The sequence below is a fragment of the Meleagris gallopavo genome, chromosome 1 (assembly GCF_000146605.3).
Source record: "Meleagris gallopavo isolate NT-WF06-2002-E0010 breed Aviagen turkey brand Nicholas breeding stock chromosome 1, Turkey_5.1, whole genome shotgun sequence".
Classification (NCBI taxonomy): domain Eukaryota; kingdom Metazoa; phylum Chordata; class Aves; order Galliformes; family Phasianidae; genus Meleagris; species Meleagris gallopavo.
Window position 1 is genome coordinate 150,161,762 of NC_015011.2, and position 16,593 is coordinate 150,178,354.

Genomic DNA, 16,593 nt, shown 5'->3' on the forward strand with positions numbered 1-16,593 from the left:
AGATTGTGAACTAGAACTTTATCATCCTATTTCACATTTCTATGCCAGCTATCACCTGTGATTTTAAATGCAGTTTTCAATATAATTCATTGACTTATGGCATTGCACTCCCCTGTTTCTGCTCTGTTATTTTCCAGACACTGAATTTACAGCCCAAATTTGATTTTCACATAACCTGATATAATTTAGATGAGGATTATAAGTTGCAGTTCATCTGTTTGTGCAAAAGTAATCTTGACTCATCCTGTGCACAACTGATCTGAAACATTAGGCCTTGACAGCTTGGCTTCTCTGGGCATTCTCTGCCGTCACTGATTTTGGCTGCAGGCTTTAACACAGTTTGCGTATTTTTTTCCTCCACCTCAGTTTTCCAAAATGGAACTTTAAAAGTAAATATCTTAAAGCAAATACGGGCTGACAACCAGACTGTAAGCCATCAGAATGTACTTAAGGTAGGTGGTACTGCATGTCACTTATCCCTTCTACTTTACTGGATCATTTCTATGGGATGTGTGGTTATAAACCTGTACCATCAGGAATATTTTCCAGCTCTGGAAATGGAATTAGCACACCCATGCTATGCTCTAGAGTTCTGGAGTATACCCCAGAACCTTCTACCAAAAAGCTGTATCCAAAGGGGAAAAGAAAAACTGGCTGGTTGTTCTGGTGGTACCAGGGACTTGCTTGAACTGTGTGTCTATTTACTTTCAGAGTAGCCCTAGGAAAGGATGTGGCACTGTGGCTTTAGGATTCACCCAATTTTGCCAACTGTTGATGTAAAAGAAGTGCTAGAACAAATAGAGAGAAACAGTGCATTTGCACAAGGTTTTGCAAGGCCATAAAGAAATACTGTAGCAGGCATAGAAAGAAGAGACTGTACGTGTTATCACATGTACCTGTTATCACCAGAGTTATCTCACCTGGTATTGCTCTGAAGTGTCTCTGAATTGCTTCCACAAAGAGGTAGATGGCCTACAGAGTGCGGAATTGCTTTTGCTACTTGCAGGATGTTCAAAGGTAAAGGGCTGACTCCTCTAAAGGACTTAGAACAGGTGTATGCCATACAGTAATCTACTCATTAAAGCTCCCTGGCCTAATACTGTCAAGAACTTTTATGTCTTTATGGAAAGAGCACAACCTGCCCTTGTCAGCTCTTGTTGACCCATCCAGTTTCATAAAATCAAACTGTGCCCACTAAGAGCTCATTCACTTCTTAAAAGATATGTAGTTTACGGAAAAAGCCTCTTACAAAAGGAATTATTAAAAAGAAACAGAGTTACCTTGAAACGCAGCATAGATTAAGACACTATAAAAAAACCATCTCAATGATCATTTGCATTCTGCCAATCTCTGTTGCTAAGACACCTCAATTCAAAACCTGTTGTGTTAGAAGACTGTTTAATCAATGGATATACAGATGGTGTGTGTGTGTATCTATCTATCTATCTATATACATATATATATCTCTCTCCAGGAGCTTGGCTAATATAATTTATATTGGAGGAAATGAGAGAAAGTCACTCACCCTATCCTAGGCTCACAAGATGAACTCCTGATGGAGCAGATCTCCAGAGAGAAATCCTTCCCTACTGGCAGTCAGCTCTTAAATGGGTCTAGAAGAGGTGGAGCCAGGCTCCACCCCTTCCTGCAGCACAGGTGAATTGCCTTCACCTGTGCTCCCGTAGCTGACTCATTGCTCGCCTCAGGTGATCAATCAAAGGTTCAGGCCGTGATTCAGCAGCCCCATACAGAAGACATATTGAATGGTATTTCCTTTAGAAGGCCATGTGAATGGCTGTGGGATCAGATCTATGTCTGAAGGTGTTGACCACTGAAGAACTTCCCACTGAGCCTCAGGCAGGGGACTCAGTGTAGAACAGCTGAGCAGAGCTAAGATGGCTGGGCACTGCCCAGAACTTGACTTAATTATGCAGTTCTCCCTTGAGCCAGAGGTTTTTTAAGGCAACTTTCAAAATTAAGGATTTTATCCTAGAATACATATTTCTAATTGAAAATAGATCTCTGTTTGTGGGACCCAATCCTTTTAGCTCCTCTTCATCTGGGTTTTAGATTTCTGCAAGGAGTCCTACAGAAGTGGAACTCACCATGACATTCCATGACTGTTTAGGAATGTATTGCTGCCCCAATGGGTTTTATTATTATTATATATTATTATATATATTATATATTATTATTTTTACTATTTGGCCATGAGCCAGCAGTGTGCCCTCGTAGCCAAAAAGGCCAATGGCATTCTGGGGTGCATTAAAAAGAGCGTGGCCAACAGGTCGAGGGAGGTGATCCTCCACCTCTACTCTGCCCTGGTAAGGCCTCATCTGGAGTACTGTGTCCAGTTCTGGGCTCCCCAGTACAAAAAAGACAGGGATCTCTTGGAAAGAGTCCAGCGGAGGGCCACAAAGATGGTGAAGGGCCTGGAGCATCTCCCCTATGAAGAAAGGCTAAGTGACCTGGGTCTGTTTAGCCTTGAGAAAAGAAGACTGAGAGGGGACCTGATCCAGGTTTATAAATATCTGAGGTGTGGCGGCCATAGTGGTGAGGCCAGTCTCTTTTCAGTGGTACGTGGAGACAGGACAAGGGGAAACGGACATAAGCTGCAGCATAGGAAGTTTTGCACGAATGTGCGTAAGAACTTCTTTACGGTGAGGGTGACGGAGCACTGGAACGGGCTGCCCAGGGAGGTTGTGGAGTCTCCTCTGGAGATATTCGGGTCTCGCCTGGATGCCTAGCTGTGCGACCTGGTGCAGGGAACCTGCTTTGGCAGGGGGGATTGGTCTCGATGATCTCTAGAGGTCCCTTCCAACCCCTACAATTCTGTGATTCTGTGATTTTTCTACTAGAAATGTGTGAATAATTTACATGTGGCCCTAAGCATGGGTTCACGTAAGGGGGAAAGGGGCCTTTTCAAAGTTTATATTGCTGTATTTGTGTTTAGCCATAAACTACTCTGAGAAGACAGGCAATCCCTATATTGGCAGAAACACTTGCTTTCCATTATGATGTCTTACATTATCTACAGTTGGCTGGCAACACTATCTTAAGTATGGGATGCAACACAACTTGAAAGAAGTGAAAGTCTTAAATATGAGAGACAAAATTACTTTTGAGAAAAATTTAGGATGCCACTGAGACAGTGGGAAATTTTCATCTCTCAAGGAGTTTGGCTGCCACAACCTTTGGCAGTGCCTACTTGCCACACATAGGATGGTAGAAATGATATGCAGCATTCAGAGTTTAACCTTTTGTATCGGGACTATAGTGTCAGGCATATGTGCATCTGTGGGACCAAATTACTTCACAAACAGTAGTCTTTTTGGAGAAGTGTCTCAAATGCTTCTTTGTGAAAAATATCCCCTCAACAACAGAGTTGTTCAGTGTTCTTTCTTTACAGTGCTATCACACTTACAAGCATTTCTTTGCTGCTCTGAGCTGTTCCTAACCAACTGCTGTCTAGACAAATTGTATTGGTGTGCCAATGGGGGAATTTAGAATACTCAAACTATCTTGCATTAGGTGTAACTGTACCTACAACTTTGTTAGCAACTTTTGCTGAAAGAGTCGATGAAGTATGTGCATCATTGTACAAAAAGGCCTCCCACTGAACAGAAGGGGATTTTAGAACTCCTCCAAAGCAAGTGGCAATAGGCTGTAAGCCAGAGTGCCTAGAAGATAGGTATACATACAGTAATTCTGGTCAGCTCCTAGATTTGGAATGTAAAGAAATCATCTTCTAGAAGAATAATATCTTTTTACTCTTCCCGGAATTAAGCTATTAGTGCATTTCTCACTAAAGTAGCAAAAGTGCTGCTCCCACTAATTGGCATCTTCTGGGATGGATTAAAGCTATTGCATTCATATTAAATAAGGGACAAGTTGCAGTATGAATTAGACAAACTTCACTCATTAAAGATAATAGCCTAAATTTATAGCTCTCATCAGAAAGTACAACTCAGCTGGGCTCAACAGTCTTGCATTCTTTTACATCAGCAATGAAATTTAGCCAATGTTTCTCTAACATATTTTTGTACTCTGTTTCCAAGCATTCGTATTTCTTGGACTTGTTGATACCAATGCTACTCTGCTAGATAAATGAAGTACCACCAAGCTACCTTGTTAGTTATTTGGCTAATTTTTGGCTGACAGAAGATTGGTATAGTACATGACTTTTGTGATTAGAAAAAAAATCAGGAAGGCCAGGTTTTCATTCCTTTCAATGGCTAGAACTGAACATGGGAAATTCTTACTGTATGCAATACAGTGGTTCCTTTTGATGTGACAAACATAAGATTCTGTCTGAACTCATTTATTGCTTGAAAGCCATAGATATGGAGTCGGAGTTTTGTTTTGAGCCACCTAGCTTAATTTAAGTTTTGGTATCTCAGATACCATGCAGCAGAATAGCTGGGGTTTCAATCTCCATGTAAGCCAAGCATCTCATGGCGATGCTCAAAAATGCGATAGCAACATGGTCTTGGATGTCTGGGTACAGCTGGCATGGATCTAGCTTCACACTGCTGTCAGACCTCCTACTGCCACAGCATAACCTAATTCCGTGTGCAGACTCACACATGCAGTGACTTTTTAAAATAGAAGTCTGATCTACTAAAAGTTTCTTAAATTCTTTGCTTTTCATCTCCTAGACCATTACAAAAATGACAGTTTTATTTTGTTCTTGCATACTGTCATTCGGAGCTTTACCTTCCCTCATTCAGTACTTCTTTAAGGCCCTTTTTTTCCTTAGTTATCCCTTCTTTCACCTCTTACCCTCTCATTTTTGTTTCTATTCTGCATTTGTAGATTCATTTTCAGTTGGCAACTTAAAATAGATTTCTTTGTTTTTCACCAAGTCTAAAACTGAAACTAAATCAGGAAAAAGAAAGATGAACTGCTATTGTAAGATATAGGAAGAATGCATTCCTGTTGTGCAGAAAATAACAATGTTCAAAAGCAGTAATACAAATAGCACAAAAAAAAAAAAACACCCACCAAAGTGCAGTCTTTTTTTAATGTTTGTACTCTCACATGCTACCATCTCCCAAAGGAGGCTGAGAATACCTTTCTGTTCTTCAATACTCATGGTATGAAGTCTCTCTGAGTGGTATCAAGGCAATCAGAATTGTAGAATCACCAAGGTTGGAAAAGATCTCCAAGACCATCCAGTCCAACCATCCACCTACCTCCAATATTTCCCCACTAAACCATGTTCCTCAGTACAACAGAATCACAGAATCACAGAATTGTAGGGGTTGGAAGGGACATCCAGAGATCATCGAGTCCAACCCCCCTGCCAAAGCAGGTTCCCTACACCAAGTCGCACAGCTAGGCATCCAGGCGAGACCCGAATATCTCCAGAGGAGGAGACTCTACAACCCCCCTGGGCAGCCTGTTCCAGTGCTCCATCACACTCACCGTGAAGAAGTTCTTACGCACATTCGTGCAAAACTTCCTATGCTGCAGCTTATGTCCGTTTCCCCTTGTCCTGTCTCCACGTACCACTGAAAAGAGACTGGCCTCACCACTATGGCCGCCACACCTCAGATATTTATAAACCTGGATCAGGTCCCCACTCAATCTTCTTTTCTCAAGGCTAAATAGACCCAGGTCACTTAGCCTTTCTTCATAGGGGAGATGCTCCAGGCCCTTCACCATCTTTGTGGCCCTCCGCTGGACTCTTTCCAAGAGATCCCTGTCTTTTTTGTACTGGGGAGCCCAGAACTGGACACAGTACTCCAGATGAGGCCTTACCAGGGCAGAGTAGAGGGGGAGGATCACCTCCCTCGACCTGCTGGCCACGCTCTTTTTAATGCACCCCAGAATGCCATTGGCCTTTTTCGGCCACAAGGGCACACTGCTGGCTCATGGCCAACCTGTCGTCCACAAGGACACCCAGGTCCCTCTCCGCAGAGCTCCTCTCCAGCAGCTCATTCCCCAGCCTGTATTAGTGCATGCAATTATTCCTCCCTAGATGCAAGATTCTACACTTGCTTTTGTTAACCTCATCCGGTTTCTTACTGCCCAGCTCTCCAGCCTGTCCAGGTCTCGCTGAATGGCAGCACAGCCTTGAGGTGTGTTGGCCAATCCTCCCAACTTTGTATCATCAGCAAACTTGCTGAGGGTGGCCACTATCCCCTCATCATGATCACTGCTGAAGATCATCAATCTGGGAGAAGAAATGGAGCAGCGGTGAACTGCTGCTGTGCAAGCTTTCCCTGTGCACAGAGCCAACAGTTGCTACAGCCTTCCTCTGCAGTGCCAGCAGGGCATTACCTTCTCCTTGGATGCTGTGCAGGTGCTCGAGTATCTGCTGGTAATATGGGTTCTTCCTTGGCCCAACCTGCAACACAGCACTGATGGAAGGATTGGCTGCTGGCAAAGGGTCCTATGTCCTGCTGTCCCCTTCTCCATCCCCCAAGTCATATTGTTCTTCCTTCCCCTCCTTACTCAAGGACTGCTCACCTCCAGGAAGACCCCCAGCACTGCCAGCCTATCTGGTCGGGTCAGGGCTGCCTTGAAGTTCTCATACTTGGTGGTGTAATGGACCATGTGAACTGAAAGGAAACACAGCTCCAATATGGGACAGGCACCCATGGAGGGTGCTCACTTCCTTGGACAGAGCATATTCTGGGGGAGGGATGCAGCTGTGCTGAGCATCCCTGCTAGGGGCACATTGCTGGTTAAGTGGGATAAAGGTGCCATAGCAGTGAGCACCAAGAGATGCCCTGAACATGGGCAGACAACCCACCCTGGAGGACAGTAGCTGTACCAGAAGGGATGAAATCAGACCTAGCTGGCTGTGAGCAGCTCACAGTCCTATGCCACCAGCCCACCAGCAGGACAGAACACTTCTCACCTCCCCAGCAAAGTGCTTGTGGTCAACGGTGTGCTCAGAGCCAGGTTTCAAAGACAAGCCCCAGTGCAGGAGCAGCTGCATGGCACGGTACGGCTGCACGTAGCCGCTCACAATGGCCAAGGACTCAGGCAGCTTCAGGACCACTGCAGAGGGAGGGAGAGTGCGGTTGGTAAGGCAGAGTCTGCAGAACGGCTGATGGAAGGAGTCACCTTGGACTGGGCGAGGTTGGTGACAACAAAGTGGCTTTGGATCTTAAATGAGGTTGAGGGTAAGGCAGTGGGTAGAGCCGTGCTATGAAGCAGGGTTCAGCCTGCAGGACACCCAGTGAATAAATTTATTCACTATGTGGGAATAACATGAAGAGGCTGTGAATAGAGGATAAGGGGATTGGCAGAGCCATGTACAACTGTGGGAGCACAGAGCTGCATCAGTGCTGCATCAAAGAGAGCAGCCTGCAGGCCTGGCCAGCACTGGGGGTGTGTCACATGAAATCTGCAGAGTTAGAGCAGTGCCTGTTTAGACACTGGGCACATGCATTTGGTTTTGCCTTTAGGTGTGGTTTGAGGCAAAGCTGAGCCCCAGATACCTGGCAAGCAGAACAGTGGAGTGGATAACCTAAGGGCTGAGCTATGGGGTTTGACAGGCACCAACATCATGAGCATCCCTGGACCCTGAGAGGCTGTGGATGGTTGGATGGTTGGACTGGATGATCTTTTAGGTCTTTTCCAACTTCGGTGATTCTGTGAAGTTGGAAGGGACCTTAAAGATCATCCAGTTCCAGCCCCCCTGACATGGGCAGGATTGCCACACAACAGCTCAGGCTCCCCAGTGCCCCATCCAGCCTGGCCTTTAACGCTTCCAGAGAGGCACACATAGTGCCAGGGCCTCACCACACACTGAGTAAAGAATATTTTCCTAGCATCTATCCTAAATTACCCCTATTTTAATTTAAAGCCATTCCTGCTCGTCTTATCATTATTAGATCATGTAAACATAGAATCACAGAATCATAGAATCGCAAGATTGGAAACGACCTACAAGATAATCTAATCCAACCATCCTCACACTAACATTGCTACCACAAGCTACTAAACCATATCTTATAGCTCCTCATCCAGACGCCTCTTGAACACTGCCAGGGACAGTGACTACCCACCTCCCTGGGCAGGCCATTCCAGTGCCTGACCGCTCTCTCAGAGAAAAAGTTCTTCCTTATGTCTAATCTAAACTTCCTCTGGTACAACTTGTGTCCATTTCCTCAGGTCCTGTTTGTTGCCTGGGAGAAGAGGCCAAACCCCTCCTCATCACAATCTCCCTTCAGGAAGTTGTAGAGTGCAATGAGGTCTCGAATGAGGCTCCTCTTCTCCAGAATGAAAAATCGCAGCTCTCTCAGGCACTTCTCATAATATTTGTGCACCAGACCCCTCACCAGTTTAGTTGCCCTTCTATGGACACGTTACAGGACCTCGATGTCCTTCTTGTAGTGAGGGGCCCAAAACTGAACACAATATTCAAGATGCAGCCTCACCAGCGCTGAGTACAGGGGGATGTTACCTCCCTGCTCCTGCTGGCCACACTATTTCTAATGCAGGCCAGGATGCCATTGCCCCTCTTGGCCACCTGGGCACACTGTCAGCTCACATTCAGCTGAGCATCAACCAACACCCCCAAGTCCCTTTCCTCTTCACAATCATCCAGCCTCTCAACCCCAAGCCTATAGCGCTGCATGGGGTTATTGTGGCCAAACTCAGGACCCGGCACTTGGCCTTGTTGAATCTCATCCCATTCACCTCAGCCCAGTGATCCAGCTTATTTAGATCCCTCTGAAAGGCCTCCCTACCTTCAGGCAGATTGACACAACCTCTCAGCTTGGTGTTATCTGCAAACTTACTGAGGGTACACTCAAGCCCTTCATCTAGGTCATCAATCAATATATTAAACAAGATGAGCCCCAGTACCGACCCCTGGGGGACACCACTTGAAACAGGTCACCAGCAGACTTAATTCCATTAACTACTACCCACTGGGCATGGCCCTCTAGCCAGTTCCTTACCCAAAGAAGGATATTCCTGTCCAGGCTACGGGCAGCCAATTTCCCCAGGGGAATACTGTGGGAGACTGTGTCAAAGACTTTGTTGAAGTCCAGGTAGACTACATCAACAGCCTTTCCCTCATCTGCCAGGCTGGTCACCCAGTCATAGAAGGAGATGAGGTTGGTCAAACACGATCTGCCTTTCATGAACCCAAAAAGTCTCTCTCCTTCCTACATATAAGGGACCCTTGCACATGAACCCTGCTACATCTCTGACAATCATTACCTGATGTCCTCTCATTTGCTTTGTCTGGGACCAGCCCTTCTGGATCCCATTCACCTTGGATGAACTAATCTGAGTAGTCCAAAACTGAGTCAGCGTGTAAGCTAACTGGGAGTGGGAACATGGGGAGATATGGTGCTCCCTGTCCCTCATTATTTAAGCAGGGTAAATGCACTCAATGAGTATGAATCTGAGTTTTACTGCAGGTACATCACTGCTTTCACATATCAAGCCTCCCTGAAGTCAACAGGACACCTATAGCCCTGATTCAGACATCTCGTAAGTCAACATCAATCAGATTGACTTCTGTTAGGTGACATGCAATAGGAAGATCATTACTAGAGTAATGAGCAAATGGGAAAAAAATCCAGGAAAGGAGAATTATTAGAAATCTGTCCTGTCTACTGATAAAACTCAAAGTAGAACAACTCAGCAGGATCACTCACTTGAGAGGAGCTGCCTGGATGAAAATAGACTCCTCATTGATAGTCAGATCATTGAGAGTCCAAAAACAGAGACACTATTGAAAAAGTGCCTGCAAACTGACTCTGTTTGGCATCTGACTGAGTTGTGGGAGCCCTGAAGCTACCAGCAGCTTCCTGCCTGCTACTCTTGGAAATGCTTTATTTAGTGAAAGCAATAAACAGTACCCAGTGGGAAACTCCAGACTAATGTTTTATATTGATTAAATGCTAACAGCAGGGAGAGGCTTGATGTGGACTTTCAGAAAGTTGAACTTCAGAAAGCTGAATACCCCTTACTAGTAACAAATAAGATACCAAATCTAGGACATTACATCTTCCTATCAGGTGAAGGAGTCTGAAACTATTCCTGATTCTGCTGTAAAAAAAATTAATTCCATTGAAGTCAACTGCAAATCAGGTCAATCTGTTTGAATTGTTTGAAAACATCATATATCTGTTAGATGGTAAAAAGTTTTAAAAATAATTAGTTTTAAGTTGGGAGGTACTAAGTGGGTGGAATCACATGAATTTATGTTGTGTATTTCATATAATTTAAAAACAATCCAGAAGCAACCTAAGGAACTCAGGCTCCTTAGGCTTGACAAAGATATAGTAAAGTGAATTTGATTCTTGTTGACAGGTGCAGTTCAGTGACATTCTCCTAAATCTCCTGGTACCTGTGGATACTTTCATAAGGGGCAAAATTCTTGCTGCACAGAGAATTGAAAGACGCATAACAAATTCATAATGTTATGAATTTTTGTATGAATGCAAGATTTAAGTTTTGGTAACTAATACTGCTTAGTGTTGCTAAGAATCAGTGTGTCTAAACTCGATATGAAGGATGGTGTCTGAGTATTTATATGTATTCAGTATGAAATTTCTTTTTTTTATTTTTATTTATTTATTTATTTATTTATTTATTGCTAATAGTCATTCCCTTATACTGCATTGTATTGATGTCTCAGCTATTTTTCCATTTGGAAATCTTCTAGAAAACTTTTTTTTTTGTAACTTCTGTTTCTTTGTTTGTTTTCTTCCCCCCCAGGGTTTCTAGTGTGCTTTTCATTGGTTTTCTTTTATGAACACAGTGTGCCTTATGCTTTTCCATTTTACAGTTTGTCACAGTTCTTCTGCCAAGTCCATTAGAAAGAAAGGCGCTGGGTTTAATTTTCCCTTTGAAGAAATTATCTTGAGTTCTGGAAAACCCTTAGAAACTAAAATGAGAGAGGGAATACCCGTGACGGGTGGTGGGTTCCAGGGCTGGGGTGCTCTTACAAGGTCAAGAGGATAAGAAAATTATTGGAAGAATAAACTATGGAAAACCACTATAATAATATTTCATAAAACTGTCACCTAGGAGTACTTGAGTCTCTGTTTAGTGCTGTGCAGCTAACAAAATTCTGTATGGAATCAGCCACTCCATTTCTCTACTATGTCTCAGTGGGGGCTGCAGAGACACAGTATTTCAGCAGCTCCATTCTGTAAATGTCTGAAGCCTTAGGTATGCTATTTGAAGTGAGCACTCTTCTGATGCCAAGGGCAGAGTCTCTCAGCTTCCTACTGCTTTGTGTAGCCTCAGCTGAAGCAATTTGAGCTCTGCCCTCCACCTCAGTGTGCCTACTTACTTTGAAGTAGCCTCTACACCCTTTCAGCATCTGGAATACAATCAGATTTCTTCCCCAGAGTGCATGCTGTGTAGGAATGATTCAGTGATGTATAGTGCCCTTAAATGACACCTTGACACTAGGAAGAACCATGTCCTAGGCAGCAGCTTATTTCATCGGATTTACCACTCACCCCATTCAGCAGCTCCTTACTGCATTTCCTCACCAGATTAGCTGATTCACAGAATCACAGAATTGCAGGGCTATAACTAACTCCTAGCTCCTAACACCTCAACTCACATGTATCCTATGTTTTCATTTTCTGGCATTACTTGAATATTTTCCTCTAAAACAAAAATTAACTGCATTTTAATGTTGTTTTATTTTATCTAAAATTCAAATAATCTCAGTGAGTAACTCAAGTGAGTTTTTCTCCTTGCTTGTTCCCCTCTGAAACCATCTCATATTGCTAAGTAATACCAATCTAAAGGACTTGGATGGCATACAGGAGTAGCTATTTCTTTGTAATAAATCAGATTCCCTCATATGTATTACTACCTTTGAAGAAGTTCTTTATTATCTGAACTTCAGGAATCATCATAGTACTTTATATCAGAATACTCAAGTATTGTCTACACATGATTGTATTTGCTCACAATTGTTAATAAATGTTTTCAAATGAGTAAAAAAAAATTTTCATAGTTTCAGAGTCAGAAGTGGTAGAATGACATTTTCTCAAGCTTTATGTAATATTGATTTCTAGGAAAAATCAAGGTAACAAATACACCTTTCAGAAGAGTGATCAAAATTATCAAAACAAGAAGCCTTTTGCTGAGGTTCTTTGATATTCTTAATTAGAAGAAACATTATAATCTCACACTGTGAAACAGATAATCTCTAAAAAGAGATCTGAAAGCTTATTGCCTAAAAGCAAATGAACAAAAATCTAAAGCTTGCCAAAGACAGAAATAGTTTCTTTTTCTTGGGAGTCACTAATTAGAATTCATAAATTATGGGGAAATTTGGGTGACAGTGGCTTTAACACAGGATTAAACGAATTTTTAAAATTATGCGTAGCTCACTGAAGAACTAAATGAAACAAATTTAAAGCTTTAGTACCACAAATCAATCCAACAGGCTGAACAGCCTTATCTTATTTCTACTGATAGAGCAGAGTCAGTCTCAGATGTTTCTGACTTACTTGGGGGAGTGGATGCAGTTTAGTGTTGCTCAGAATCAGTGGGAGTAGGATTTTCAAACTATTATATAACTCTTACTTTGAGCAGAGGAGGAGATCCCAGCACATCTGCTGCTAGTAAGATCCCTTCTACTTGTACCTCTCTCCAGAAGGAATTTGAAATGCTCATCTGAGTTGGAGAATAGCATTGTTACACTGCAACTGACACACTGGTTGGGTATAAACTAAACATCCCATTACCTACTGGGACTTAGCAAACTATAAACTAAGGCTTCCTGCTGGTTATTGTGGTTGGGTCTTAGTTAAACAGAAAGTGGTCTATGAGGGTTGTTCAGTGTCTTCTTTTTCCTCAGTACAGTCTGTTGATTTGGAAATGTTATCTGCTATGAAGGTTGAGATCTTGGTGCAAGAACCTCACCTGGAGTGATTAGGAGCAAAGATTCTGCTTAGAAAGAAGATGACCTCAATATGAAGTACAAAGCATATGGGAAAAAGGGCTCAGACAGGATGAGAGTTCTAGAAGTAACAGCTGAAGAGGAAAAAATCTCAATGAATCTTTAAATAGGTAAAAACCAAGAATTATTGTATTATTTTTGAATGATAAAGGACTTTGCCACTTACTTTTATGCACAGAAAATGCCAAGAAGTCTCATTATTCTGTTTCTTTTGGAGCCAAGGGCAGCAGGAACAAAATGTTCTTTTCAGTGTAATACCTAGGGGGTAATTGAAATATAATTGAATTTTTTATGACATATTTGGATTTAAACTTGACTTTGTTTTAAGATTCTCGTACTTTTTAAGAAAAGTAAGTCTTAACAAAGCCACTGAGATTTATTCTTTGAAATGAATTTTACTGAGTTCAGCACAGAAAGCCTTTTTGTACTTTGCCCTAATCTACTGTAATAAAAAACAAAATCACTCTTCTTCCTGTATTTTCTATTTTTTATTTGTTGCAAACTACTGAGTCAGTGTCACTTCTGATTATAGATAATTATGAAATTGGCACAGACAGTTGAAAATAGTTCAGCTATGACTTGAGGAAAATATAAGTAGAGGAGTACTCAGCTGAGAGCTAGTACAAGATATTGATATGTATCCTGCAATTGCTGGAAGCATTTTTGCATCACATGTATAATTCATTTTTGTTGGCTACTGAAGAGGATTATGAAAAACAACCAACATACTTCTACTTTTCAAACCAGCTCCTACACAAGAACATTAACTGTCTAAAATTTTGGGTGCTCTCTGCAGTCAAGGAGGTATTTGAGCAGTATAATCAACACACGTTGGCACTGACACTTCAAGCAGAATGGATTACTTTCTTCCTGGTCATGCTGTAAAGTAGAGTGAAATCCACCTTCGCTTTTTCAGTACAATCAGGTTTTCCAATCTGAAAAGCAACCTCCTTATTTTATTTCTTAATTCATATCAGGTAAGTTAAACACATGCCAAAGATTTGTTTATGTTTCACATGTATCTGCATTCTGAGAAATAGCATTAGCATCCTTTACCAGCTCTACAGTGAGTTATTTAAAACAAAAATAAAGGCAAAACTGCAAGCTACTCAGCCTTCCTTGATTTAACTAACAATGAACTGAATAACTTTAGTGGACCAACCTTCCTGTTCAGCATCACACTGGCACAGGACATTAGCATTCTTTAAGACTGAATGTCCTCATCAGCTGTGTAAAAGGAAGAGCAAAGTATTTTTTCCTTTTCATCTTAGAAATTTTAAATTAAACCACCCCTCTGGCTTTCTCACAGGCAAAGTTCATTTAATACAGTAGATAAGACCCAGTGTTTGAAGAACATTAATTAAAGTTGAATGGCGCAAGTGCAGATGATAGAACATGGCTGCATTAGGTTATTTTTTACAGAAGGCTTTATCCTTCAAGTTCTTTGGAAACAAAAAAAGAATGATGACCTTTCTCCTTTAGGACAATCCACACTGTTCTAGACATTTGGTATTAAACATCCCACTCAAAATTTTCTAAGAGAACATATCATATATTTAAGGACAATACTGTTCTAATTTATTGTGAAAGATATATACTGACACATCACAAAAAATACCTGAGTTGTATAACTCAGAACTGAGTAACCTGTAGGTGAGGTTCATGGGGAAACTCTAAAACTCACAAATAAGTGACAGCAGATGATTTCTGCAAAGCAGATGTACTCTGGATATAATTTTCATGCAACTACAAATGCTCCTAGCAAATCCATCAATGGGCACCAGTGTTAGATGCCACTTTATGTCTAATGTCAAGTCTGGTCAGTTTTTCAGCTAAAGTATGCTCAAGATGGAGCATAAGCTCAGTGCTTCACCATCTACGCAGTAAAATTTCTTCACATACTGTGGGAATCAAATGTTGTTTCTGCATTAGAATTGGATAATAGATATTTTTTTTATGTCATGATCTCTGCTCTCAGAGTTCTTTTTGGGAGTCTTTCTGCTTAACTTGGGGAAGATCTCTGATAGTTTACGTCACTTATCCTCTAGATGACCCTTCCCAGGAACGCACGCTCTGTATATAGGTGTATGTAGGTGTATATATGTATATTTTGTCGTACACACTGCAAGAATATCCTGCACCAGATCAAATCAGAGAACAAGTCATGGCATGCCCGAGGAAGCGCCTGAAGAGACATCGGAAGGCCTGACATCATCCCCCGCCCTCGTGCTCCTTGTTTAACGAAGACTTGGAAGCAAATCATCATATCAATATGAACAAGAAGAGGATTGAGACGTCTTGGAGACACAGGACTGACACCAGGTAACAAACAAATTAACAAGTAAATAACAAATGTAAATCCTCTGATAAGATTATGAACCTGGAGTATCCAGCCAGTGGGGAAACAGGCGAGGGGGGGGAGGCAAGGGGGAGAAAACAGGGTAAAAAGGCTGTCATGTTGTGTCCATAGGTGCTCCTGCTTGCGGGACGCCCGCCATTGCAATCGCGAATAAAATCTGCTTTTATCAGAGGTACCGTCCTGAGTCCTGACAAAATTATTTGGATATTTCCAACAATACCAAAACCATGGCGGCCTAATCTTTGCATCATCAAGAAAACACGCTTAAAAAACAATACCAGTTACCAGCTAGTTTAAGGTCTGAATGAGCCGCAGATTAAAAAAAGAGAAAAGAAATCTATTAAAAATCAGAGAACAGATCAAAAAAGAAACAATTTCAGAATTTTAATAGGTATTTTATAGGCAGAAAGAACACTGAAAGAATCAGATGCATTATTTATGCTAAATTGTCCTCCCATCCTTGCTCAAAATTCACTCTATTGGCCAGTAAGAAATGACAAAAATTACATGGATCCTGTTTATAGAGTTAATTTTTGTTGTGTAGTAGGGCTTATAGTAATTTCTGATTCCTCTGCATGCTGCAACAGAATGTGGATAAGAGCAAACATAGATGCTGTGGGAATCAAATGTTGTTTCTGCATTAGAATTGGATAATATATATATTTTTATTTCATAATCTCCACTGTCATAGTTCTTTCTGGGAGTCTTTCTGCTTAACTTGGGGAAGATCTCTGATAGTTTACATCACTTATCGTCTAGATAACCCGTCCCAGGGACGCATGCTCTGTATATAGGTGTATATAGGTGTATATATGTATATTATGTCATACACACTGCAAGAATATCCAGCACCAGATCAAATCAGAGAACAAGTCATGGCATGCCCGAGGAAGCGCCTGAAGAGATATCGGAAGGCCTGACATCATCCCTCACCACGGTGATCCTTGTTTAACGAAGACTTGGAAGCAAATCACCATATCAATACGACAAGAAGAGCACTGAGACATCTTGGAAACGACAGGATGGCGACACCAGATAACAAACAAATTAACAAGTAAATAACAAATGTAAATCCTCTGATAAGATTGTGAACCTGGAGTACCCAGCCAGTGGGGAAACAGGGGAGAGGGGGGCGGCAAGGGGGAGAAAACAGGGTATAAAGGCTGTCATGTTGTGTCCATAGGTGCGCTCCTGCTTGCGGGACGCCCGCCATTGCAATCGCGAATAAAATCTAGCTTTTATCAGAGATACCGTCCTGACAAAATTATTTGGATATTTCCAACAATTTGGGGGCTTCGGTCCGGGATTATTATTGCCTCTTTGGGTG

General features: G+C 42.0%; 1 protein-coding gene across 2 annotated transcripts in view; it reads right to left on the reverse strand.

Annotated features, from left to right (window-relative positions):
* LOC104917463 (carbonic anhydrase 9-like) overlaps positions 1-13,212 on the reverse strand; it is a 21,213-nt gene extending 8,001 nt beyond the window's left edge. The window contains exons 1-3 of one of the 2 annotated variants that reach the window (XM_031557829.1): positions 13,074-13,212; positions 6,869-7,011; positions 6,102-6,352 (exon numbers count right to left, since the gene is read on the reverse strand). In XM_031557829.1, the coding sequence (XP_031413689.1) occupies positions 6,158-6,352; positions 6,869-7,011; position 13,074 (339 nt within the window). In that variant the 5' untranslated portion in view covers positions 13,075-13,212 and the 3' untranslated portion in view covers positions 6,102-6,157. Of the gene's footprint in view, positions 1-6,101; positions 6,353-6,868; positions 7,012-13,073 lie in introns of those variants that run through there. The other variant, XR_796871.3, reaches the window with a different exon arrangement.
* Positions 13,213-16,593: the final 3,381 nt, after the last annotated feature.